The sequence below is a fragment of the Rhodamnia argentea genome, chromosome 2 (assembly GCF_020921035.1).
Source record: "Rhodamnia argentea isolate NSW1041297 chromosome 2, ASM2092103v1, whole genome shotgun sequence".
Lineage (NCBI taxonomy): Eukaryota > Viridiplantae > Streptophyta > Magnoliopsida > Myrtales > Myrtaceae > Rhodamnia > Rhodamnia argentea.
Window position 1 is genome coordinate 6,740,290 of NC_063151.1, and position 27,528 is coordinate 6,767,817.

Genomic DNA, 27,528 nt, shown 5'->3' on the forward strand with positions numbered 1-27,528 from the left:
GTATCAAGAAATGAGGAAATCAGAACTGCGTATTTGTTGTATACAATCAAACTACTATTTGCAACAAAACAAAATAATAAGTCACATAAGAAATGAGGTTCAGCTTCACCTCTTTCCAAGAAATATCCTCCGGTCGCTCTCAGGAACCGAGTCTACAATAAGTTTCCTTCGGCAGGCACCAGAAGCATGTAAAAGAGCCCGCCGTATAATCCAAAGTGTAAAATAGTTGTACAACACAACTTCCAAGCACTACACTGCACAAATAGATTCTGCGAGCATATTTTTGATAAATAAATCTGTCATTATGGACAGACCGCGCATTCCTGCAAAATATGATAGAGAACAAAATGCCAATCAGGAAGGTGTTCCAGAAACTTCATTTTTCAAAAAGATTTTGAAATGGAAACAAATGAAATTCTAATTCTTTTCAAAAAGAGACTCATTAGAAAAAAATTTCACACTACTAAAGTGGTTGCATCGGACTTGAGGGGTAAAATGTGAACCCAACCAGCAAGTACCAAAATTAAAGGAAAAGGCATTAAAGCAAGTAATCAAATCGCGAGCATTACAGAATCGTCCAAGAGACGTATTATGCAAAATGCCTGCAAAAATATGACTTTTAAGTGAGCCAATCTCACCATCAACACAGAAACAAGAATCTGACAGCCCTAAGTATTTTCCTACCACAGCCATTTATACCTGCAACGTGCACAAAATAAAAGCATGACAACTGATACCAAGATAAATAAGCCAAAACACACCAAAAGGAAGTTCAAGGCCTACCGTATCACACAACTGGTCACAAACATTTGTACGAGCAGTCCATTCCTCCAACTCCAGGTTCTTACAAAGCTAGAAAGACATGGCAACACGTTGAGTGATACCCAAGAAAGCAGAACAAAGGGCAAGCATTCCTTTTATTGAATGAAAAAACAGAAGGCGAGGGAGAAACGATTCGAACCACATACCCCAAAAGGTTCAATCCCTCCATAATTGCTTCATGTGCCTATTGGTCCTATTATGAGGGGTTCAAAAAGGTATGAAGAAGCTATATTGAGCCTTCTGCTAGGAAACAACTATAGAAGGCGTATGGTTTGAATTTTGAAGTTCTTAAACTACTTACTCTTAGCAGCAAAGGAATGTGCCAAATGTTTGGGACATCATATAGAGTCACGATGTTTTCTACCTGGAATCAAGTTGCTTTGAAATGATTAATGATCGGTCGTAAAAGGCCAACAAAATTATAGCCATTTAAAAGCAATAAAGGCACATGGAAAAATTGAGAGAGTTTTTATTTAATGTTCTCATCAAGCGCCTGTGAGAGATGACCAGACAACTTTAGTCTACTATCAGCACAATTATTATAAGAAGTTCAGAAGTGATAGATGAGGCAAACCTTTTCACTTCTACAAGCTAGAATATTTGAGGTCAAACCCAGTCCTCTAAGACCTCGGACGCTATGCTGGGTAGGCTTTGTTTTCTGCAGGACAGTATCATAGAGGCTATGGTTAGCATGCTAAGGACAAAATTCAGGAACACTTCTAGTTACTCGATCTACATCTAGCATCTTAAGAAATCAGTCCATTGACAAACTGATCCTAACAAAGATACCTGTTCGCCAACAACATTGAGTACAGGAACAAGGCTGACATGAATCAAGCAGGAGTTACCAGCTCCTGCAAGAATGTTTAGGTGGGTAAACAACAATGTTTCCACGAAAACCCTTGAGCAAATTTACTTATATCAAGCAATGGCTCACAGCAAAATCTCTCCTTGTCAAGAACTGACTGTTAAAACACCAACAAATAGGTTAAGTTTGGGAAGGTGCATTGCTTGATTCTCAAAGCCGTCCATATACAAAATGCAAGAAATTGAAGAGGTGCATACCTGATAGATTTTTCCATTTGTGATGTTATTATCCTGATTTAAAGTGATGTCAAGAAATCTTTCATAATTTCCAAGGTCTAAATCCACCTGAAAAATAAATTTGATGAACCTTTTACTCCACTGCCAGGATAAAATTCTTGAGAACATGGGCAGAGAAGCAAAGAGTGCACATATGCTCGACAAGCAAGTGCAAGTGTGCAAATGAGATATGTAGGTCAATTACATGTACAAGGACTGTTACCTCGCCAGCTTTTTAAAAAAAAAAATCAGTGACCATCCAAAACACACCACTTTCCAACTTTTGACCCAATAATTTCACAAGCAGGCCAATGGTTTGAAATTACCAAATATTCCTTCGGTCGACAAGTAGCAGAGATCTTCTGTGACATCAAGACAGCAAGAGCTTTCGAATTATACACAGAACATGGAAATGAAATCAACATGAACTTGTCAAAACTATTCATTCGTCCTTCCCGGGGAAGCTAATCTTAAGCTCCAGCATTTTGCCTAGAAATCATCAGTAGAAACTGATGCAGAGTATTGCAGCAGCTATATCCCCATTGGAGGTACATCAAAAGGTCTTAGTTAACATAAACATACTCCGTCTTTCACAGGAATAATAAACCCACAACCCTTCTTATATAAATACTAACGTGTCCTGTCAAAGAAAATTTTATTAATCCATCTGGTATTTCTAGAAGCAAAATTAAGCCAGATTCAACCATATGGCTTATAGAGCTTGTCATTAACCATAATGGAATGATAAACAAATCTAAAACAAGGGCAAACCATAGGTTTTCTAATCAGAGAATGGGCATACATGAAAATATCCATATTGAACACCTCAAATCTTGAAAAAAATGTCACAAAAGTACTTGTGATCTAAAAACACATAATGAGTTTACTACAATAATGTAACACGGGCTATTGGAACTAGAAATACTTTTCCAATATGAAATACGAGACTCTTCTTCAAACACAAGTATTTTAATCTTCTATATCTAGAGAGAAAAGATACGTGAGTCGGCAAAGAAATCATGCGCAGATTATGCATTGCCTAATTTAAATCCATGAAAGAAGCCAAGGTATACCAGCATTTTGACGAATATGCAAAATACTTCTGCTCCCTATTCAGTAGTCCTGCCACATTTAAGGAAAGACGCTCTTCTAGTGCTCTTGGTGGCTGTGAAATCCATAATCCACTTCTGAATGAGTTAACTGTATGTTTAGACAACAGACACAAGAACAGATACTCTATATATACCATATATTACCTGAAGCACTATGAGATCAGCACCTAGTATCTTTTGATTTCGTCACTTACCATGTATTACCTGAAGCACTATGAGATTAGCACCTAGTATCTTTTGATTTTGTCACTTACTCGAGTCAATATCTGCACTTTTCACGATTCAAGTTCAGCAGACTCTAAAACAGAGATGGTCCGCTTGGTGCGCATATCAGGTTCTATTCCCCTGAACAACATTTCTTTATAAAGATAATTAGCCCTTTCCATGTTTCCACTACTAATGCAGCCAGATATAAGAGATGTGTAAGTTACCACATCTGGCTGAATCCCACTTTCAATCATTCTCCTCAGTAAATCCTCAGCTTCCTCAATGTTGCCAAGCTTACAATGCCTGTCAATCAGAACTGTGTAACACTTTAAATCAGGTGCTTTTTTCTTGTCTTCCATCTCTAGCCAAAGCCTTTTGATGACATTATCTGCTTCGGAATCAACGGTTAATTTTTTTGTTACTTTTGAATAACCATCAAATAACACTGTATAAGCGATTACATCAAGCTCGACCCCTCTATTCTTCATTTCATGGAAAAGATCACGCACTTTCGGCAAGCAATTTGCATGAAAGTATCCATCCATCATTAACGTGTAAGTGGCAACATCAGGTGTTGATCCCTTCTGCATCGATCTAACAAACAACCGCTGCGCATTTCTCATATCGCCAGCTTTGCAAAGAGTAGCCATTAAAATCTTGTACATCACTCTAGTCGGTTCCATGTCCAGATCCAACATTTTGTTGAGTAATTCATGAGCCCTAACATGATCACCTTCAACAAAAAGGTCAGCTAGCAATTCGAAACAGGAATTTTTCTTTATCGATTTTTTTTCGGCTTCTGATAACTCCATGAAAAGTGTAAATGCCTTTCCCGAATGGTTGGCTTGGCAATACCCCTTGAACATGGCAGCTTTATTTTCTATGCTCTTCTCTTGCAGGCCAGAGAAAAACGCTTCAGCTTCCTCCACTTTACCTGACATACATAAGCCCCCAATTATCATGTTGTATGTGACCACATTGGGTTTCTCACCGCAAGTGTCCATATAACTTAGAAGCTCATGAGCCTCACATACAAGTCCTGCCCGAGAATATCCGTGGGCAAGTACATTGTAAGTGACAATATCAGGCTGAATCCCTCTCTCCTTCATCTGCTCAAGCACTTTCAAGACATTGTCAAAGTCGCCCTGAAGACAATAGCCACCGATTAAACTTGTCCAGTGCCTGATATCAAGAACCATCCCCTTGCCCTCCATCTCTTCAATTAACTCTACGGCCGCTTCCATTCTGCCCAGCTTGCACAGTGCATCGACAGCAATATTATATGTAACATTGTCCAGAAAAATGCCCGACTGTTTGATTTCATTAAACTGATGCACTGCCTCATCAAACATGCCCATATCACAAACGCACTGGAGAATGATGGTCATGAAAAAGCAGTTGGACTTGATACCTTTTGACAGCATATGATCGTGGATTTCCAAGGCTCGCTGCAAATTGAAACTCCTGCAGTGGCCACGAATCAAGGCAGCATAGCAGTAGACATCAGGGGCAATGCCATGCTCTTCCATATCGATCAGGACTTGCTCCGCCTCTTCCAACTTTTTTTCAGCGCAAAAACCGCGGAGAACTGCAGTATACGCGTAGTTACTCATAGAGATTCCAACATCCCGCCAATTGATCAGAGCCTCATAAGCCGAATGGGAGCTGCGGAGGGTGCAGAGCCCCTCGAGGTAAATAGTATAAGCAAAGCTATTAGGGGTGACGCCAGCTTCAACCATGTCCTGGAACACACCAGTTGCTCCATCCAAGTCACCAGTCCGGCAGAGGGCCTTGATCAAGATCGTATACGTGTAGTCGTTGGGAACAAAATCGAGCAGCTTCAACATCTTGTACAAAGTAATGGCGGCAGCGGCATTGCCGCTCTTGATTAAGCTGTTGAGAAGGAAATTACAGGTGAAGACGCCGGGAAGGAGTCTGCCCCTCTTGAAGGCAAACAAGGAATCGATAGCATCATCAAAGAGGCCAGCCCGGACATAGGCCTTAACGAGAAAATCGCTGGACCGAAGGAGGAGAGGGGGCCCGCCCAGCAGGAAAAGAGAATCAAGCAAGGAGGGAATAGCAGAGCACCGTGCGGCATGGAAGGAGGCGATGAAGCGGGAGAAGACGAAATCGAGGCGGGAGCGGGAGGCGAAGGGGGAGAGGATGGAGATGAAGGAGGCATAAGCAAGGGGGTCGAGAGGGAAGCCACAGGAATCCAAGTGACGAAAGAAGGAGAAGGCGCGGTCGGGGTCGTGCTTAAGCCGGTTCACCTCGGAGGCGACGGAAGCGGGAGAGTCGAACCAGGGAACGTCGGGAGGGTCGGAGGAGTCGAGGAGACACGCGGCGGCGTAGGCAGAGAGGAATTTGGGTTTAGGGAAGGAGGTGGAGGAAGAGACGAGCTTCTTCTTGGTGCACTTTACAATTGCAGGGGCGACCCACATCGCCGACTGCTACTGCATCTTTAGCATAAGCAAAGGGGCGAGAGAGCAATAGTCCACAGAAAGTGGATGGACGCCTGGACGGTGTTTGAGAGAGAGAGACAGAGAGAGAGAGAGAGATGATACAGGCTTCCGGCGGCGCTCCGAGGAAACATCCAGACCGGGTTCTTGGAAGGCCGGTCGGCGAACCGGACGAGGTTGTAGACGTCAATAGTTTAGAACTAATGTCCAGATTATTAGGAAAATAATTACCCATGTATTAAATAAAACGTGTTAACATTTCAACTCCAGTATTCTGATATTTAAAAAAAAAAAACAAAACAAAAAAAACAAAAAACCTCCACAGAGAAGGGAATAACCCATCAACTGAGAATGTCTCCTTCCTTTGGCTTCAAATTATGCTCGGGAAGAACAGATATGCCATCGTCATTATATCTAGTGTGTAAGTTGCTTCCAGATCCAGCATCACCAAAGGACGCCTCTGGCAACTTAAGTTCACTGTCCAGCACATCCACTGTGGCTCTTGAAGTTATTTCAGACATACCATTTGCAAATTCTCTATACGACTCAAACTTGTGCAAGTCCTTCATCAATTGTCTAAAGGTTCTCGACACGGAGGAATTTCACCGGAAACGGCGCTGTTCTATTTCAACATGGGGAGTCATTTGTTGTCTCTGCAAATTGCCCCTGACTACTGCTCCAGGACCAGGCTGTGCAAGGTCCAAACGAGAATGAGATGCCATAAACTGAGAATCAAATGAATCATCCGACTTAGGTAACCGACTAAGTTAGGCTCGTGTTCAAGAATTATGGGCCAAAAATGGGATAACATGAGCTACTCATTCATGGACCAGAATTAAGTCCAAGAATTTCCGTAAACGTCGACTAATGAAAGCCTTCGATTTAACGGATTAGAACATAACATGTTTTTGAGCAATTGGAACTTATCCTCGGTTTGTTGACTGAAAGTGACTTGCATTTCTTCCCCGAGATTTTGAGCTAATGTCAATGGTGAAATAGCTTTGATGTTTTTGGGAAAAGAAACGTCTCAAGCAAGATTTGTCAGCATGGGAAATAGTGAGTACTAACAATGTATGGGCAATTGCAACCTCTTGAAATACTTAAATGGAAATGGAAATATATGTCACTATAGCTTTTGTTATTGGTTTTTTGAAAATGTCAAGTGGTAAGAATGCTCTATATGTGATTCTTAATAAATTAAGGTTACCTTAAAGGTCAAAGAGGAGGCAAGATGCAAATACGCCCACTTGTTTGATTATTGAGGTGAGTCTAAATTTCAAGAACGAAATTTTCATAAGAATGATAGAATGTAATATATGGGCCCAACCAACCTATTTGTCTTAAAAAGCCCAAGCATAGCCCCTCCATTTCTTTCTTCTTCATCATGTAGTGCAAGAGACCGATGGACAAAACAAGAGAAAGGAAGAAGTCGCTCGACCGGGAAGAGGAAAGAAGAGAGAAAAAATCATTCCATTCGTGATTTGGGCTCATGGGCAAGTCGAATCAACTGCAAATTGCAATGCCGGGGTAAGTATACAAGCTGGTTATTCGTCTAATCAGAGTACTTTTGGAAGTTAGAGCACAAATTTGAAGTTTTGTAGGTTTTGAACTATGAGATTCTATTGAGGATTTTTTGAACTACGATTTTTATGGAAATGGTAGTTTAAGGCATTGTGAAGCGGTGAGGTTTGATGAAACTCAATTTTGAAGTGCGATTTGGTTGGAACGAATTTTTGAAGTATCGCATTGCGGAGAGCTTTGAATATTTACTTCGGAAGAGAGTTTTGTTAGCACGTGGGGGGTCGTTTTGTTACAAGGAAGCTTGGTTTAGCTGATTCATAGGTGAGGCAGTGTTTTACCTGACTTTGACATTTTTTCTCGCTTATTTGATAGGATTGCAAGTGCAACAGTCGAGTAATCTTTGTTATTTGATCATAGGCATTCCCAGGTGAGTTGTGCTGTTTCTTCTATGGAATTTTTTAAACTCATGTTTTGAAAGTGATGAAGTTTCAATATATTATGAGTTACGAAAGAGCACGTTTGTTACATGAAAGTATTGATCGGGCATTTACTACTTTTTGGTTATAGTGAATGGTTTGAGAAACATTTTATGAAAAGCATTTTGAAATGTAACAGGTCTATGAATTGCATTCCAAAATTGTGGCATGAGAAATGTATTGAGAAAAGTTATACATTTTGGGTTTGCGAACCTTTTTGTGAAAGAATTACCAAAAGCTCTTGATTTTGAGTATGATTTTTGTAAAGTTATATGTATTGAGTTATAAAATGTGTTCTATTTGATAAATTAAGTTGTGAAAGATTATTTGATTCGATTTGTGAAACCGATTTATGAGATGAATTATGGTTTTGATAGTGAGATTGTAGGGGAACAAGGTTTATGCTTATGTCGCTATGATTAGAACCCATTAAGGAGGGAGGAGTATGCATACTGTTGTGAGGACGTCTTTCTGGGCCGAATCATTGTCTGAGATAGGTGGTAGACCTAACCAATGGGGTAAACTTGGTCGCCTATGTCACGGCGTTAAACATGATCATAGTTGGAATATTGAACATTAGATTAGTTGATGGAATGGACCATTAACGTGTGATTTGATGAGATGAATCAATGAAATAGACCATTGATATATGAATTGTTGAGATTGATTAATGGATTGGACCATTGGTATTTTGTTTTATAGTTATTGAGGAAATGAGTTTTTTTTTTTTTACGTATAAGCTTGTTGAAAAGATAAAACTTGTTTTTGATTTTGTAAATAGGCAATGCTGGAATTGAATTAAATGAGTTTTGGTACGATTTTATAAATATGCACGGTGGGTGCTCGATCTACTTAGAAGATATATGCACTACTCACTGAGTTGTGGTTGCTCATCCATTTTTTTCCCAATCTTTTTAGGTTGCTAATAGAGGACAGCGATACCAACGGGGACTTTTGGGGGGTTTGAGGTTGTGTTCGTCGGGAGGAAGGATGGCCGTGTCCTACCTCTTTTCTGGTAGGAATCGGGCGTAACAATAACAGTACTTGCTGTGGGAAAGAGTCATGGTTACTGATCTTGGGAACCTGCCCCGAAGTTAGAACGGCACCGACGGGCAGGGGAACCTTTTTCAGGATCCTTATTTTTCCCCCCACATTGTTTGAGGATACCAGGTAGTGCCCTTCTTAGCCGCACCTGTTGCTGTAGATAATCTGTTAATCCATGAGGGTCGCATCTCATCAATCTTGTATGACTGAAACAACAGAACGATATTTCTTAGAGGCAGATGTGCCGTCAGGGTCACTCTCTTGCTGGACAAAGTTCTCATTTTTTTGGTTTCTCCTCCCTTAATGATGACTCGGAGTTCACCTCAAGCAAGCTATCCTGCCGGTGCATTTCCGTCGAACCTTCCTGCTGATTCATAAGAACGTGAAATGGCATTGTAGTGAGAGTTCCTCCTAAAAGAGAGCAAGTTGACTGGTCATGCCCATAGGGGCCGGGCAAGTAGTATTGCTTTGCATCTCCATTTTGCAAAACCTGGCTGTTGTAGCACTGGGGAGCACTTTGACCGGCATAGGAGGAATCACTTAGAACCGCTGAAGTCAGAATCTGTGATGGTGAGACAATGATTTTTCCAGCCAAATTAAGGAGAAACACTGACTCCAGTTGCATTAACCTCGGTATCGATATTCTGTCCATGTGAATCATCTAAATTATTTGTTGAAGAGCTAGCAAAACCATTGAGCATTGAGCTTTTTCTCGACCCAATGTCCATTCCATTCATAGCAACTACATGCTGCATCTCGGACTCACCATTTGTATTCCCAATAGCCAAGTCAAACACTTTCCAAAATATCCCATGGGGAAAAGGAAAATCCTAAGCCTAAAATGCCCTTAAGTTCCAGGAAACACGTTGAATTGGAATCACCGACTGCATTTCCAACAAAAGGCTTCCGGGTATCTATTCGATCACGCATAAATTCAAGCGCAAACTCCTCACCCTGTCTGTATCGAATGATTGAGAACAGGTTTTGCTACTGAAGTACTTATCTCAAGAGGTCCTCCATGAGTGCTCGGCGCTCGCAACTCCCAGAGGAAATGACTGAGATGCAGGATGAATGTTTTCCTGGCCAGGCTACCCCGTGTCATGATAGAACTGCCCATATGTTATCGACTTCTCCATGAGATTACTGCTTTCTCCATCGTATCCTAAAGAGCGAAATCCTAATCCAGCCAAAACCACCTGGACAAATGGCACAGCAAACATTCGAATTAGCCAAGGCGATGCATCGAAATCCAATCATACCCCCAGCTGCATCGTATCTTTAACGAGAGTTACTAGATTTGATTACGGAGGCATGCTGAGAGATAGTAGGACTTGGAGAGATCCAGAAGCTTCACTCATTTCGTGACGGTGCCGACGAACCCAACAGGGGCTCTGATCCATCTCCATCCACTTGATGTGTGACGCCCAAAATGGGGACACCTTCCTATTTCGCCAGGTATGATCCGCGACGAAAATTTTTTCACCAAAGTTTTGATCTCCGATGTTTCGGAATGAATCGAGTTCTGTGGTTGATTCGGAAAGGTCAGTTTTAAATGTCGATAGTTGCTTCCCCTGGTCGAGTTTCATTTTGAATCCTCCACAATCGATTTTAAAGGCTTTTGAGTATTGCTTACAGAATGATGGGATTGTTCTACCGAAGAGAATAAATTGCTCCTTAAAAAGCCTACTAACTTCATTAAAACTGGGTCCATAAGTGATGACAATTACCCTATGAAGACTCTCTTTTACTAGGGCTCCGGTTGAGAATTACCGGCTGAAATCCCTATATGACTGCATAGTGTTCACGGGTTGATCGAGTCAAATGGTTTCGAAATTCAACTCGAATAAGCTTAAATAAGGGCATTTAGTTATGACTCCGCTCGCCCCGTGACTTAAAGCTACCTACAAGTTATGCCTGACCCGAGGATCTAGCGTAACGACTTCCCTTTACCTAGCTCTATCTCAAATAATAGTAATAATGCATGGGAATCGATTTTTTTTTTAACTGCGTATTTTAAGAGAATAATCAAAGATAATTTGGAAGCTAAAGCTAAAATAAAAATGAACAATTGAACGTTTTCTTTTCCCATTCTTCTCGGGTACATCCCAAATTCATTTAATTCTAAATTTAGCATAAGCTTGAACAGAATTCAAACTAAGCTACTTAATAATTACAAATTATGTAACACGCGTTACGACCTGAGGAGAAATATACTGAGCTCCTGACCATTACTCCCCACCGGATCGATCATATGAAAACTCTCCGAGTCCACCGATCCAATCACTCGCTCGAAACTCGCCCGCAGATACAAGAGATCTCCGTCGCCGCTGCCCTTGTCGCTCCTCGCTGCCACCGGCAGGACGCCCGCCCCGACGGAGACCGACCTCATCAGCCTCAGCACCGCCGCGTCACCCGCCGTCATCCGCGGAGAGGCGCGTGACTACTCCTTGCTAAAAAGCAAGGAGTTGAGATAAGATTGTGAGGGGTTGCTGCGTGGACGCTAAATGATATATATACAGGAGCGAAGGCCACCAAAGGGATGGTACGTTCTTTTCAGGCGTCATGTTTAATGGTGTTGGGTCGAACAATGGACGCGTGGAGGGGGGATCTTTCGATTTCTTCTACCAGGTTCAAGACACTTTCCGCTTTTTTGGCAAATCCGCCTGTCAAACCCTCTTCCAACTGCTCTTCCTTCCTCTTACCTTAGCTACCTTTCTCTGCGGTCTCGGTCTGAACTTCAAACTTTCTGAACACCACTACAAACCCAGAAAGAGAGAGAGAGCGAGGCCTTAGCCTCTCCCTCTCGAGCATGTCTCTTACGTGGGCTTGCTTATTAACAGTGAGAACTGGAGGTGGGTCAGATGGCGAAAGGCAGCAGCACGGACCACCTGGCCAGTCCCATGCACGGACAGGATGTGCCCGACAAAAGTTTGAAACGGTTCGTGCATTATCCCATGTACAGATGATATATGACACGCGTCCTTGAATCAGAACCGATGCGTTTTAGGATTCGTTGGCGCCTCTCTCTCTCTCTCGCAACGCACCGTAACTTCACTGCTTCGCCGTCATTACCGTATCTCGTGCAGTACAGAACATTGGCCCTAGAGTGGCACAGAAGCACCCAAAACGCGACGTGCATGGAATGGGAACAATTTGTACTTGGCGGAGGCTCTCGGCCTCGCTTGGCCCTTCTTTCCATTTGCTAAACGACTGTTAGATGTGCATGAACATATGTATCTTCCTATCGCCTCGGCCATGTGGTAATAGCACGTAGACGGATGTAGAGTAGTCACGCGCCTCTCCACGGAGATCGATCCTTCCCAATGCCGTCCGGCACCGGCACGAAATGAAGGACTCATTTCAAGCCGGACATTTCTGTTCTGTAACTGCAAAGGAGAAAGCGTGTGAAAGCACAAAGACTCCACCTTTCCGCTCCCAAAGAGCAAGAAAGAAACAGGGATAGTCCTAAAAATTGTCATTAAAATCCAATCAAGTTTTAAAATTTACACAAAATACAATCGAATCCCAAAACGGGGACCTTACTACGCTGACAGTCACCGTTATTAATAAGGGTGACCTTCTAGCCACATATTCCCAATTCAGAGAAAGGGACAATCGAAAGGTCAGTTTTGGCCATTTTGTCTTATTTTAGCTTTTTTATTTTACAACAACCACTTTAAATCAAAAGAAGAAAATTAACACTCCTAATCAATGAGCGCTTTATGCAAAATACGCGATGATAATTGTGAGCCTACCCTTGAGATTGTATCATCCATGATCGTACGGTCGGGGAAGTATTTTTTTTTTTTTTTACGAAACAAAAAAATGACAATTTTGTTTAACTTAATAAGTTAATATCAATATAAAATCTATTTCATATTAGACAACTTCAAGTCCACATAATAAATTTAGAAAGCAAATTTTGATTCTCAAATAAAACTTTAATGAAATCCAAGGCAATAGACCATGCAAAATACCACTGATTTCCCCGGGAAACCTGACAAACAAGTCATCTGGTTTCCTCGGGATAATGCTAGGTCAAGACTGCACCATTACTTTGCCCAGTGTAACGATGCGATCATTTAAGCTTTTTCCTAAAATGTAATTGAGTTTTAAAATTTCCACAAAATACAATTGAGTCTTAAAATTCATCAAATTGGTGCAATCGAGTCTTTCTGTTCACTTTAGCTAACGAAAAATGCTGACGTGGTTTTTTTTAATATTAGACCCAAAAAAAAATTGTACATTCTTATAATTTTCATTACTTTTTTTGATTGAAGCCATTGGGCACCTGTTAATAAGGTATTTTCTAAGTTTCGCACGAAAGCAAATACCTTCTCTTTTTCTTCGAGTAATATCTTAATAAGTAAATATTTTCATGCTAAATGTTTTCATTAACGATCGATTTTCCAGCTCTAGATTTCCTTTCTGGCTTCGCTGAAAATCTGTGGAAGTCCTTCTACGCGAGAAGAAAAAAAAAAAAACTTCAAAGTAGAAGAAGCAAACATGTCTCGGATAAGGTAAACCAGATGTGACATGTGATTAGCGAGGAGTTAAAAACAAGTCAGTTCGATTTTGTATGGAGCTGTTCTCCAAGGAGTGTAATCAAGTACCCGTCTAAGAGGCTTGAGATGAGATATAAAGGATGCAAAAGGGGTTCGTTGTGGAGCTGCAAATGCAACGAATAGATAACGAGAATTACAAAGAAACATTCACAAAAACATATTAGACACCAAATCGATTCACGTATTTAATGAGAGGAGCATGTCAATCTTCCAACGAAAGCAAATGGTGTAGGAACCAAAAGGGTTTGCGAAAGTTTGGTGGTTTGAACGCGGGAGATAATTCGAGTATGTAAATATGAAAGTAGTATTCAAATTGCCTTTGCTAAGACTTTTACAAAAAACACAAGCTTTGCTAAGCTTGAGATACAACACCCTCTAAAACTCTCTTACTCTCTATCTATATGCTTCTATGAAAGAACACAAAGAAAATGGACAACCGGCCTAATTTATAAGCTATGTATTCTGTCGCCTATTTGACTCCAAAATAACCGACAATAATGTGAACATGCAAGGAGTTGCCGCCTTCTTCATGCTGCCGAAATTTGTTGCTCCTGTCCCACCCACCTGCATACCTTTATGGCCACAAAACTCCACCGCCCATGACTTAGAAGGAAAAAAATCAGACTTTGCTTTCTTTTTTTTTTTCTATCCAAAAATCAATCTTATGTTCTCAACAAATGGATGATCAATGTAAAGTTTGACCAATGAAAGTTGTATAGTCGTCGGTTTCGTCCCAATATAAATCATGGGTTTATATAGAAAAAATTATCCAAAAAATCCTAAATTTATTACACTTTTGTCAATTCAGTTTTAAACCATTTTAATTTTACCAATTGAGTCATAAACATTTTCATGTTTTGCCAACTGAATTCATCCGGTAAATTTTGATTGAAAATCGCTCGTGTGGACGTCGCTACTCGGACATAGTCAATCGCGAGCCCAATGTAACCAGATGGCCATGATTGCACCGGGTCCATCTCGACTCTATCGGGTCTTTTATTGATTATCGAGCGCATGCTGGTTTTCATTTTTTTTTTAATTATTATTATCATTTACGCGATAGAGTCCGTGTTTACATCAAGGGTAAAAATCTATCTTTTGGACCAAGTGATCAGTAAGATGAGGGTCAACCAACCAGCACGTGCCGATGATGAATGATTCTACGACAATGTTTTGACCGACGTTCCGAAGACCGAGCGATTTTGGCCTCTTCTCATTACGTCTCTTTGCATTTTCTAGGAACTTGTTTGACGTCCGGGTCTGTCAATCACCAATATTTTTATACTATGGCTTTACCAAATAGGAAAATAAATAATGTAAAGTGACATAAAATATTAAAATAGCAAGAGATCCTAAATCCACGGCGCAACTGCCAAAGGGATATGCTATTTTTTTACCTTTGCAATTTTTCCCCCTCATGCTGCCGAAACAAGAAAGAAGATGCCCGTCAATTCCTAAATTTTATTAGCAAAATCGAGGTTTCTCTTGCCGAGTCAAAGTAGCAGCGACGACCACTCGCAAAAGTGTTAGCTTGTCGCCGACGACGGGATCAGAAGTTGCATCGAATCTACTTGGTCTTCGATAATGCAATTGATGTAATATCGAAAACCATAACAAAATCGCCAAATGCAACGTATCGAAACTACGAGGGGATCGGCGTTCTTGTTGGTCTATTAGGGCACGCATAACAACCCTTCTGAAACAAAACAGAAGTATTTTGGAACGTAAATCCGTTTGATAACGCAACTTTAGAAGCAAAAATTTCTTTGGTTATGCAACTTAATTTTTCTACTTCTGAAGCAATTTTTTGCTTCAGAAGTTGTTTTCGACACACTTTTAGAAGCAAAAATAATTACTTCACTTTCAGAAGTGGAAATCTACATTAATATCTCTTTCATTTCGCCCTCTTTTCATTCTCACCACCTGGTTCTCTCCCTCTTTTTTTTTTACATTTTCTTTGTTAAATTTTTTAAGCTTAGTTTTAATTTTATTTTAATTAAAGTTTGCATTTGAAACTAATTTAATTTTTAGCTAATTTTTAAATTTAAATTTAAATTTGATTTATCTTAATTTATTTTAAAGTGTAGAAGTTCACTTGGAAGCCCACATGGACTTATTTTTTTTTAAATGTCATTTTACATTAAAAATTTAATTATTAATGCCTCGCGGTAGCTTTGGCTAGAATCATTAGCCGAAGATATTTAAGTGATCGTTTTTTCTCCAATTTGACACTTAAGTGATTCTGCAAAAACTTTTGGCATTAAAATATCCCCACACACAATTTTTTATACTTGTACTGTCCTTCTCCCCTGTGAAAATAAAGTTCCGTTCATAGACTTTGTTATGAAAGTCTAGCTGTTGTTTCTATCAGGAGCTAGTTAAACGAGGCACGTATCGGTGGTAGGACGGCTCTTTGTTTTTGGGCCGGCTTTTTGCCGTCCTTGGACTTTGGAGGTCTCCCTTGCCTAAGGGTGCACGGCACAAACCTGCTCTACACTAATGCCTACAACAAATTTTGGCAAGACTCTGGTACGCGTGTTCCTTTCCGCGTTGATTAGAACCCTCGACCCTTGCCTCCGAACAAGTCTGTCTATGTTTAGTTTTTTGCAGTCCAGGAGCATAGATGCAGACACCCGACTGTCCGGAAAAAGTGTAATCAAGTCCTAAAACTTGTCACGAAAGTGCAATCGAATCATAAAATTTACAAAATGTGTAATCAAGTCCTAAAACTTGTCACGAAAGTGCAATCGAATCCTAAAACTTTCAAATTATGCAATTAATGGAATGGCTTCATTTTACAAATTTGATAATTTTCAAGACTCGATTGTACATTTTTATCGATTTTAGGACTCAATTACATTTTCTGATCGGTTTTAGGGCTTACTTGTACTTTTTGAAGGTTCTACGACTCAATTGCACTTTTGTGATGAGTTTTAGGACTTTTAATGCGCTTTCATCGGAACTTATGAATGTCAATTCGCTCTTGTGACTTTTTCAGCAAGGGAAGGATCAAGTCGAGTCCACTTCCCTGTGATCTTACGTTATTCGAGTTTATTTTACATCTTAAGTTTTCACCGCTAAAAGCAACACCCCACCAAACTCATCATTTACCCCTTTGCTTTCCAAGTCTCACCTCATTTCTTGGATTCGCCCTTAAGTGAAGTCTTGTATTTCGATTCCTTCCACTTCAAGAGCGGGAACAGAGAATTTTAATGAATCAGACGGACAAGATCATAGATACGTTTGTCCACGCAAATTTTATCAATGTTTTAATTCGGAGGTGAAGGGAAAATTTCTCAACACATGTGTTGTTAAGTAATGCAGAAACTAATTGGATATTGCAACTAAATCAATGCGAAAGGGTAAAATTGCTAGAGAAATAAGCGAGGACCAATCAAGTGGGATATCTCTCCTTGCAGAGTTGGTTCAATGGATCGATCCATCCGCTAGTCGGGTCGGATTTCGTACGCAGGCTTAAACTCAGAGACATTGTCTAATGGTGAGCGGCCATCTTTTCTACCAAGGCCAAAGAGGATAAGAAACGGATCGGACCTCTACTTTTTTTTCTGTCTACTTCGATCGCGAAGCTCTTATCGGTTGATGCGACGAAACAAAATTAATGACTGACATGAAAGACGGGCACACGAAACCAGTAAACCTAGTACGCACCAAGAGGGACTCCAATTTTGCTGATTGATAGAATCATAATAGGAGATGGGCCACACTGTACGAGGACCATATTTTCATCTCTCCCTTATATGTTTCGTTTTGATAGGAACATGAAAATTAATTTGGGATAATGACACACAAATAATTCATGAACTTTAATTCAATATGTAATGTAATTCTTGAACTTTTAGTTTGTCCATAATTCACGGACAAAGTTGAACATGTTCTCAAAGTTCGGCGATCGCATTGAATAAATTGAAAGTTTATGGATCACATTATGTATTGAACCAAAGTTTAGGAAACCGTTTGTGCCATTTTTCCAATTAATTTACAAGATCCGCGTGTCAAGTACGGTGATATTCGACACCAAAAAATAAAAATAAAAGTACGATGATAGTTTTTTCCATCGAACCTGGTAATTTTCATAAACAATTGTAGTGAATTTTTTTTTAACACTTATTTTTTTTTTTCCTTTTGACCTTGGACACTGATTTTTCTGGGGCAGTTGTCGGGTCACAGTCGAACACGGTTTACGCGCTCCGGCCCGATCGCTCTCCCCGGGACCGCACGCTCTCTCTCCGCGGAGTGACTTTTATTTAACCCCGTCTTGTCCCCTTCCTCTGCAACGAACCGTACTGTCCATCTCCAATGTCCACTCTGTCCATCTCTCTTCTCTCTCCTCTCCCCGCGGCGGAACCTATATAATATGACCCGTCTCTTCCTCCACGAAATCCTCCTGCAACTCTAACGTCCGAGCTTGTTTCACCATATCCATGGCCACCGGCAACCATGCCTCTCTCCTCCTCCTCCTCCTCCTGTCGTTCGGCTCCGCGCACTCTCGCTCCATCCTGGGGCCTCAGCCGCCGGACCCCGTCTCCGACGGAGCCTCCCCCGCCGGCGGCCGACCAGGCGACGGCCCCCCCTACCTACTCCTCCCGCGGTCCTCCTCCTCCGCCGCCGCCGACGACGACTCGTCGTGCGACCAGACGTACGGGTTCATGCCCTGCACCACCTCGTGGCTCGGCAACCTGTTCCTGATCCTCGTGTACGGGTACCTCATGTTCACCGCGGCCACGTACCTGTCCAACGGCAGCGAGCTGCTGCTGGAGATCCTGGGGCCCGGCATCGTCGGTGGGCTCTTCCTCCCCATTCTCGGCGCACTGCCCGACGCCATGCTCATTCTCGGTCCGTATTCTCTCTCCCGGTTGGAATTTGATTTTTTGTTTTAACCTCGTTCCCGCCATTCCTCTCGGAAACTACGATTCTCCTTCGTTAGCCTAAATCCAGGGATGATAAAAGACCGTCCATGGCGGAACACGACGGAAAGTTTTGCATATGTTTTCTGTAATTCCTTCCGACGACTCTCGACGGAGACGATGTCGATCGAGCTCAGCTAGTTATAGTTCCGGCGAAAGTAAAAATCTGTGCGAGTTTCGCATGCTCTTTTTCTGGATAATTACTGTTCGCGGCGTGATCGAACGAGCGCACCTGGGGGTAATTTGTTTTGGATCCAACAGTTGGGTTTGCGAGTGGAGTTCAGTTTCCTTCCTCTGTTTGGATCCGAGAAAGTGTGAGGATGTGGTGAGGCGATTCCCATTTTCTTTTTTCTCTTTTTCCCCCATCGGTTGAATGGAAAAAGTCGTCGTTCGCGAAATATAATACGTTCCGTTTCGCTTGCTCCATTTAGTTCCGCCATTGTCGTCGACTCACGAGCGTGACCGTGCAGACGAGGGCACGATACCATGAATCAAAGATGATTTCTTAAATACAGGGTTTCTTCTTTGATTCAAAAGCATGTTCTACGCAAAACTCCTTTTTTTTTTTTTTACTTTTCTTCTGCTGCTGCCCAATTGCTGTTTAGGGAACCTCTTGCATAATATTGAAGAAATTGTCATTCTTCTGTACTGTGACATTAATAAATCTTTCGTTTCCGCTTTTGGGTGGTGACGCTTTACGTCCAATGGGCATAAAGAATCTCGTTTGGCGCTTTTTGCGGTTTGGAATCGTGCCCTCGGACCCCTATCTAACTTCCGCTTTTGGAATCGTGCCCTCGAATAAGTTGTTGTCCACGTTAACCTCTTTTTGACTTTTTTCTTGAATCTACGACAGAGCTCGTGGTCCGTGAGATGGGTCCTCATTTTCTTGCAGATTTGAGGATGGACCCGCATTGCTCTTATTCACTTCTCCTATCCTTTTTGTCTCTTCATCTGTTTTCTGGTGGAGTTGTGCCGTCATCCTCAATGGCGTGGAAAGACCACCCATTTGCCATCTCCTGGAGCGAATGCCGGTGGCTTATTTTATCAGCTGGATTTAATCGGCTGGAGGTTTGAAGGGTACGAAAGAAATGGTTAAGAGGGATGATACTAGTGTCTTGGGGACGCGTTGGCTTATTGGAAATTGGACTGACGCTGAACAAATTAAGTACGGACTAACTCTAGAATTGAATGAGTACAAGAGGAAAATGTATGTATGCTAGGACATTGAGAACTATAGAGATCACTATTCCACTTGCCTTCATTAACTATGGACAATGTCCTTGACTTTGCAACCGTCGTCTATTTTCTGGTCTGCATGAAGAGATTTACTGAGGTCCTTCCGTGTGAAAACGAATTTTTGGTCCTTTCACATTGTTCGAATTATTTCTGTTGGTAAGTCATGTATTTCCATCTTCTTCAACAGTTTCTTAGCTGTGCCGATCATCCCAAGGATCTGTTAATATATAATATACAAAATGGTTTTGAGTTTGCCATTTTGTTTTCTTAAGAGTGCGATTTATATGTCACATTTTAATAGGATCCCCTTCCACCTTTGATGCTTAGTGTGTCTCAGTGGGCTTGTTCGTTTGGACATATCCATCTCTAACGACTGGAATTTGTTGTGGTAATTCACTGCGGATGAAGCCTTTGGTGAATAGTACCTCCACTTTGTTCTACAGTGTCTGGACTTTCTGGAAGCTCGGAGACTGCTCAAAGTCAAGTTTCTGTTGGAATGGGCTTATTAGCTGGATCAACTGTCATGCTTCTTACAGTTATATGGGGATCTTGCGTTATTGTCGGGAAGTGTGATATTCATGACTCAGTTGCATTGGACAAACAAGACACAAAAGGATTTAGCTTGAAAGGTATGTCTTTGTTGCACCTGTTGTTCCTTTTTTGTCATTCGATTTTGGTTATTTCTTGTTGATTGTGATTATTTTTCCTTAATTGAGCCACCATGGGCATCGCATCTAGTTCTTCAGGAGAGAAGTGAGATTACAGGTGTGATAGATGTTAAGACGTGCAGACCTGAATAATTGTCTTTGTTGTGCAAGTGACCCTCTCTCTTTTATCCGTCTCTCATAAGAAGATTAACGTCAATTCTAGAGTAGTTATTGATCCGAAAAACGGGTGTTGACTCTTGTGAGTTTTCTTATTCAATGGTCAAGTTTATTTATGGTTGATATAATGCTTAATTAGGCGTACTCTGCAGCATCAAGCAGCCATCTCACCTTGATGAATGACTTCATCTGCATTGTCTATCTTTGCTCTTGCAGGTTCTGGTGTCAGTACAGATTTGTGGACGAGTTATGCCGCAAGGATTATGGTCTTTTCGGTGATACCCTTCATTATTGTTCAATTGCCTCAAATTCTCAACTCGACTTCGGGGAGGCACTTGGCTGTCTTAATTTCGCTGATTGTCTCTCTGATACTATTGATGGCATATTGTATTTATCAGGTAGCCACCAATTGCTTCTAAATTATGCTGTAAATATGCAGGAAAGTGGGAGGGACACATCGTGTCCTTGTGTCAACCTAAGAAATATCTGGCTGTATTGTTTGTCATGCTACTCCAGTGAGATGAGCTAAAGTCAATTTATATACCAAGACTTGAAGTTCTGTTCTCTCTTCTCCTTCATTCTACTTAAAAGTTTAAAAAATGATGCAGGTTGTCCAGCCTTGGATCCAGAAGCGGCGACTTGCTTATGTGGAGCACAAGCATGTTGTTTTAGGTTTCTTAAGGCACCTACGGACGCGTGCCCTGGGGAGGCTACTTACAGATGATGGTGAACTGAATAAGGATGTCGTCGAGAAGTTAGTTTCCACTGGATGTGTACTATTTTATATATATATATATATATATATATATATTTTAAATCTCAGATTCAGCTAAACCAACAGGCTGACTGGATTATTTGGTGACAGGCTTTTCAGGACCTTGGATGAAAATGGTGATGGATATCTAAGTGCTGCAGAGCTTAAAGCACTGATAGTAGGAATTCAATTGGAAGAAATAGATTTGAATGAGGACGATGCTGTAGATAAAGTCATGAAAGACTTTGACTCCTCAAATGATTTCCTTCTGGAATTGCCTGAGTTTGTGGATGGTATCTCTAGATGGCTTAACAAGGCTAGAAGTTCAGGCGCTGCTTCTGGAATAAAAAACTTTGGTTCAATGAAGTTTCTAGATGACTTGCATCATGTAAGTTGTTCTATCTGGCAGTTCTAAGAATAGTGGTTTAGAGCATATTATTGTCTTATGCCCTTCTGCAATTGCTGTCTGCAGCAAAGTAGACAAGAGCATGCTAAATTGAAAGCTGGGGATCAAACTGATGAGGTCTCTGAACCTGTTGAGAATACTAAATTGATAACCTTAAAAGCAGTGTTATTATTGGTACTTGGGACAATCGTTGCGGGGGCATTTGCTGACCCTCTTGTAGATGCAGTTGACAATTTCTCAGACGCCTCTGGTATTCCAACTTTCTTCATCTCTTTTATTGCTCTTCCCTTGGCTACGAACTCCAGTGAAGCCGTTTCAGCAATTATATTTGCAAGTAGGAAAAAGCAAAGAACGGCCTCGCTTACTTTTTCTGAGGTAGGTTGTCCCCTTCTACCGGGTATTAGCTGCATTCAACAGTTACGTTTCTGTCAAAAAATCGCAAACTAGATTGAGAAATTAATGTCCTAGTTTGATTTGGACCGATAGAGTGTAGTATCAAGTAACGGAAATAGCATCTTTCCATGAGCATGTAAATAGCATCACATTCAAGTTTGTTCCTTTTTTCTCTTCAAATGGATTGTTCACATTGAGCACGATAAATCGGCCGACAGATGTTCTTTCAGACTTTGAAATAAGCCATCCAGTGGTGGAGGTACATTGTGTGCCACCGCAGTTATTATTTGCTCGTTTTAGTGTGCTTTTACATTTGTATATTGACTTTTGCCTGATCTCCGAGTTTTCTCATGCAGCTATATGGGGCAGTAACCATGAACAATCTCCTTTGCCTATCAGTTTTCTTGGCCATTGTTTACATCAGAGGATTGACATGGGATTTCTCTTCTGAAGTGCTAGTTATCCTCATCGTTTGCTTCGTGATGGGAACCTTCGCCAGCTTCCGCACCACCTTTCCCTTGTGGACATTCTCACTGGCCTTTCTTCTTTATCCTTTCTCCTTGGCACTGGTTTATGTCTTGGATTATATTTGCGGCTGGTCATAGACTTGAAACTTGGAACTTTCTCTCGGGCAAATGGAGCTTTTCCTTTCCGTTTCTTTTCTGAACAGTTCCTTCAGCTATAATTATCCTCATGCAGTTGATGTTAGTTAGAGTCGAGGTTGCCGCATGATTAGCAAATTAGCGACCGGTGATTGTAGATTTGTAGGTTGTTTTACTGCTGAACATGTTTAACTGTACTTCCAGCTCTAGTCAGTCTAAATGACAAGTATAGCAGTTCAGCGTGTGGTACGCAAAACATTATCGTACGGACTGAATTTTTGAATTATGTGAAGCACCAAATATGTGGGAGAGTTGAATCCTCTTCCATCGTGTCCATTTCGTTGAGACCAGCAATTTCAGACCAGATTCCCTGTTTTGTCGCCCTGCTTGCTCGACTCGAGAACTTGATATTCGCTTCCGTTTCAAATTACCTTTTCGTTTTAAACCATCTTTTCCGCACCAAGCAGCCAAACTTGGGCTATTGAAGCCCATGTACAGCAACACTTCACAGTAGACACCAATAGACTCTTCCAAGCTATATAACTCCTGTCATGATACACGAATTTCTTTATCCGGTCATTCTAGTAACAAATCCACTGAATTTCTCCTGGTGTCTGAGGAGAGCACGGAGATGACCGATTCTAGACTCGTCACAATGCACATACAAATTCAATTTTCAACAATTGCCCGAGTCGTCCACAAAACTCAAAATCTGAGAAAAAATTCCCACTCCAGAAGGGCTTAATTAGCAAAAACTTCTGCTTCCACAGTGATATAGAAAGACCATCTTCACAGCTTATCAAATAATAACAACAGGCACACGCAAGATGACAACCGAACAACAACCAATCCACAACTCAGGCTATTTCACATGAGCAAGATCGGGGTTTTCACAAAGGGAACAAAGATGGATGAAGTTATCCCATGCTGTAACCACAACAATCAATGTAATCATCTTTCAAAGCTACAAAAGAATCAAGATTAAAAACCATCGGCATGTAGTTTAAACAAGGGACGCCAGCTTATCACGCCCTCATCAGTTCTCTACAATCGCAAATTGAGATCAATACTTGCCCCAGGATTGCTGTTGCAATTGTTCATGCACGTATTTGCTTGGTTGTTCGGTACCATTGCTGGAGCGAGAAAGTTGTAGCAAGGGTTTTCCCGATGTCTCCAGTTTGATGCCTGGTGGAAACCTAAACCCTCTTGAGATCCCTACATTAAACAAGACCAAACTTTGAGAGCTGGATCGCCGAAAGATTACTCTATTTGATTTAAAAACTACTGAAACGGAAACAAAGACACCTGTTCCGAACTTACTTTATTGGCTTGTGATTCAGAATCAGGAACATTCTGATCATTCAATGTTAGCAAAGCCGGAGGCTGCTTTGAGTTTAGAGGAGTTGATGTTGCTGGAGGGCCAAGAGTGAGGAACTCCCCACCCAAAGTTCCACTGCTCTTTATGCTTTTCGACAAATTTGACTCCAATAGCAGGGGAGGGCATGAAGGACTTTCTCTGAAACTGCTGAAAATAAAATAAAATAATGGTCAGCGAGATCGCAGTGTAACGCTTGCCTTCAGAGTCAAAAGGGGTTGCTTGATCCTGAATTTAAGCCAACCTGAAATTGCCAATACCACGTGAGTATGGTTCGTCGGGCGTGCCATTTGGATGGCCAAGTACAGGGAGTTTGAACGGATAGTAGGGGGCTGGTGAATTTTCTAGAGAGAAGGGATACGATCTTTTCACGCCGATCATCTGTATTAACTCTCGAGGAAAATGGATCCACAAAACAAAGTCAATATTTCACCAGTTAAGCCCCAATAACAACACCAATGACAAACTATAACACGGTAACACCAGACTATGCCAGAAGATTAACTAATATTACATTGAACAATAAACTTTTACAGCTGCTCATGCGAGGCAACGGCAAAACTTGTTGCAGAGCCGGCCAATAAGAGCACTGAAATTGGAAAATGGAAGCATATCGAATCAGATGAGAAAAATAATATGATATGCACCTTCTCTTCCAGAGGCAAAGCTGGGAAATAATTGCTAAGATGACTTTGGTTTGAAGGGGGCTCCATCTGATAATTAAGTGAAGGTGCTGAAGAAGTCATTGGTGATGCATTCACCTGCAGAAACATCCTGGACATCATTGATAACTTCTACCAGTAACAATTAGCGAACTAGGAATGCCTCACATGACACTATCTTACCAGCAAAGGCGGACAATCATATTGCCCTTTTCGCACTGGTCCAAGGGAAGGCCAACCGGGATCAATAGGTAAACTCGGTCTTGAGCACAATTGCGATCCGGGATCCATCAAAGAGGTCTTAATTTCACCACTATACTCGGGGAAATTCCACATATAAGGGAAGTGCTCAGGCACTATCATTGCACCGGACTGCCTATCAGTCTCGAGGCCACAACCTCTTCCCTGGTTCACCAGTGGGAAGGCGCCTGCACTCGGGACCTCGAAATTCTGAACTGGGTGCGGGGGAACTGGTCTGAATATAGAGTTCGTCAGGGCAAAATCGCCTTGGATGTGATAATTCGCTAGAGGAGCTGGCAAGTAACACGAACCGCCCTGAGAAATAGTCGCTGGGGATGGGAAAATCGCAGCGGCATCTCTCTTCTGCTGCTCCTCAATCCTGATTTTCTCCAACTGTGCCACACCAAGGCCTCTCTGTGGGGCTTTCTTCTGCTTCTGCTTCTTGGAGGACCTAATGCTGTTGTTGCTCCCAATGGTGATATTACCCCCACTACTACTGTTACTACACTTTTGGGCTTGGTTTTCTTGTGCCATTGGATCAATCTTCCATGCGATTCCAAGGGTCAAACTTTGCAGATGTTCTGCCACGTTAATCTTCTGTTATAAAGGAGATTTTTTTTACCTTTTCTGGATGGAAATCTGATCCCTTCGTGATCACAATCTCATCACCATCAGAAAACACCACAATCCCACTTCACGTGTGTGCAGATATAACAGAAATCGAGTAATATATCCCACAAATATAGCTGCCCAATGAGCCAATCACTAACTCGTGAGGACAAAGAACAGAGAGATCTATCAGAGCCCAACTATCTAGTGTCCCCAGCAACTAGAACCTCGAAGAGAATTACGTTGAAGCTTTCGATAGGAAATGCAGAGGCAATTTCACAATGGCCAGCGAAAATGATCTGCTTCTGCAAGATACGAATGCAATGAAGAAGTATAAAAAAAAAAAAGGCAAGAAAGAGAAGAAAATCCAGCATAATCGAAGAGAGAGAAAATGGGGCAGACCGGAGAGAGAGCAGATTTTGTGGATTTGATCTTACCTTGTCCGAGAGACCACAAAGCTGAGAGAGATTTTGTCACTCCCTTCAAAAATTCAAAAAGAAGCTTTGCAAATCTAAAGAGAACCTAGTGAAAATATTTCCCTCTCCCCATTTTCGCCCAAATCCTCGCTCCACTCCTCATTTTGTTCCTAGACCGACTCTCATGAATCTCTCTCTCTCTAGCATTCAATTCAACCACCTCAGATCTTTTCTCTCACTGGAATGACGAATTTGCATATAGGTTGAATTCTTAATGAATTTGTCCCTTCATTTCTGGGTTTTTCTTTTTGGCTGTTTTCCTTTTGCAGCTTTGCATGAAATTCACCACCAAATAGGCATGGCATTTATGCACGGATCAAAGAAAAACCTCAACATTTTATTTTCCGACCAAAAAAAAAAAATGTGGGTATGCAAAGATTAACTTTTTCTTGCAAATTCAAACCAAAGATTATTTTCCCGAAACGGAAAATTCGAAACCTAAGCAGAAAAAAAAGTTTACTTTTTTAAGAGGCGGCTAAGGTCAATGCTTTTTGGCCACTTTAATACAAGATTAAGGAAAGAGTTAATGAAGATCTTCCTGCGAGATTCTTCTTCATGAATTCCATTTGTGTTGCTACAAAGTGCCACGCTTTCACCATGCAATAAGCCCCGAACTGATTTAGAGACAAAACGAGATAGATGCCGACGAATATTAGATTTAGATTCCCCTCAATCCACTCACTTTATGTAATAAGCTCCTTAGGGTCTTTATAGATTCGTAAAAATTAAGGGGGTGATTGAGACATCGATTATCACAAAAAATTTATTGCCGGAATATAGATTGCACTATCAAAGACTATCTTTTTTTTCACTAAATAAAAACACGGATTCGCCTTTTCTTTTTCAGCATAGGATGAATCGTAGATGCAAACTCTCAAAGGCTATTAAGTAGCGAATTCGGGAAGAGACTTTGAGGGTCACAATATGGATCAACCTGTACCAGCAATTTCATTAGCTAGCTTCACCGTAATTTCATAGAGACTGCCTTAATCATCTTTCTTATTATGTTATTGAGAAGGAGAGTTATGATTTAGAGACGAAACGAGACAGATGCTAGCGTATATTAGATTTAGATTCCCTCAATCCATGCACTTTATGGAGTAAGCTCCTTAGGATCTTTACAGATTGGTAAAAATTAAAAGGGTGATTAAGACATAGATCATCACAAAACTTCTGTGGCCGGAATATAGATTGTACTATCATAGACAATATATTTTTTTACTAAATAAAAATACGAATTCACTCATTCTTTTTCAGCATAGAATGAAGCATAGATTCAAACTCGCAAAGGATATTTTGAGGGAGTTAAGGCAGGATCAACCTGTACCGTATGTTATTCGGATGGAAGATTATGATTTTCTATGATCCAAAGTCATCCAAAACCATGGATATATCACATCCCGTTGGCTCTCTTGTCGTATTCAGTACAATGATTTCCTAAGATTTGGAAAAGAGTACGGTGACCACATCAAGGGTCTACCATGAGATTCTCCCCGATCCAATATGCTCCGAGTTTTATTGCCATCATCATCTTGTCCTTTCCCCTTTCCTCAATCATCAATTCCTGAAAAATTAAGAGAAATCTATTACAACAACATATGATCTTGGCCTGAACAAGATCGGGTTCGGTTCTATCTCATTTTTAAGGACACCAGTTGATGCCTATGCTAAAGAAAATAAAAAAAGTATATAGGACTGTTCTTTAGTGATATGTTACATTAGGGTTTATAATGTGTC

At 41.1% G+C, this 27,528-nt stretch overlaps 3 protein-coding genes across 14 annotated transcripts; 1 reads left to right on the forward strand and 2 right to left on the reverse strand.

Moving 5' to 3' along the window:
* Positions 1-224: 224 nt before the first annotated feature.
* On the reverse strand, positions 225-5,719 carry LOC115755059 (pentatricopeptide repeat-containing protein At2g26790, mitochondrial-like). 8 transcript variants are annotated; one of them, XM_048274140.1, is made up of 9 exons: positions 3,222-5,719; positions 2,979-3,070; positions 1,888-1,974; positions 1,612-1,676; positions 1,397-1,516; positions 969-1,186; positions 784-852; positions 639-699; positions 225-323 (listed from the first exon to the last, which is right to left on the reverse strand). In XM_048274140.1, exon 1 carries the CDS (start codon positions 5,663-5,665, stop codon positions 3,293-3,295), a length of 2,373 nt encoding a protein of 790 aa, XP_048130097.1. In that variant the 5' UTR covers positions 5,666-5,719; the 3' UTR covers positions 225-323; positions 639-699; positions 784-852; positions 969-1,186; positions 1,397-1,516; positions 1,612-1,676; positions 1,888-1,974; positions 2,979-3,070; positions 3,222-3,292. The 8 variants fall into 8 exon arrangements, with proteins under 8 accessions (XP_048130097.1, XP_048130094.1, XP_048130098.1 ...); XM_048274141.1 differs by lacking the exon at positions 969-1,186 and having other exon boundaries at positions 229-323; positions 1,397-1,480; XM_048274136.1 differs by lacking the exons at positions 225-323; positions 639-699; positions 784-852; positions 969-1,186 and adding exons at positions 1,241-1,315; positions 3,162-3,191 and having other exon boundaries at positions 1,397-1,480; positions 3,252-5,719.
* Positions 5,720-17,625: 11,906 nt separating this feature from the next.
* LOC115755062 (sodium/calcium exchanger NCL-like) lies at positions 17,626-22,681 on the forward strand. Of its 3 annotated transcripts, none has more exons than XR_004017045.2 (8): positions 17,626-18,143; positions 19,894-20,079; positions 20,491-20,672; positions 20,883-21,028; positions 21,140-21,416; positions 21,501-21,809; positions 22,184-22,536; positions 22,572-22,681. XR_004017045.2 is itself a non-coding variant. In XM_048274152.1 (8 exons), the coding sequence occupies exons 1-7, from the start codon at positions 17,732-17,734 to the stop codon at positions 22,430-22,432; spliced, it is 1,761 nt and encodes a 586-aa protein (XP_048130109.1). In that variant the 5' UTR covers positions 17,626-17,731; the 3' UTR covers positions 22,433-22,437; positions 22,470-22,681. The 3 variants fall into 3 exon arrangements, 2 of the variants coding, with proteins under 2 accessions (XP_048130109.1, XP_030550188.1); XM_048274152.1 differs by having other exon boundaries at positions 22,184-22,437; positions 22,470-22,681; XM_030694328.2 differs by having other exon boundaries at positions 22,184-22,681.
* Positions 22,682-23,316: 635 nt separating this feature from the next.
* On the reverse strand, positions 23,317-25,981 carry LOC115755064. 3 transcript variants are annotated; one of them, XM_030694332.2, is made up of 6 exons: positions 25,753-25,981; positions 24,650-25,452; positions 24,452-24,565; positions 24,049-24,185; positions 23,750-23,954; positions 23,317-23,644 (listed from the first exon to the last, which is right to left on the reverse strand). In XM_030694332.2, exons 2-6 carry the CDS (start codon positions 25,238-25,240, stop codon positions 23,474-23,476), a joined length of 1,218 nt encoding a protein of 405 aa, XP_030550192.1. In that variant the 5' UTR covers positions 25,241-25,452; positions 25,753-25,981; the 3' UTR covers positions 23,317-23,473. The 3 variants fall into 3 exon arrangements, with proteins under 3 accessions (XP_030550192.1, XP_048130120.1, XP_030550191.1); XM_048274163.1 differs by having other exon boundaries at positions 23,750-23,951; positions 24,650-25,620; XM_030694331.2 differs by having other exon boundaries at positions 24,650-25,620.
* Between the last annotated feature and the right edge of the window lie 1,547 nt (positions 25,982-27,528).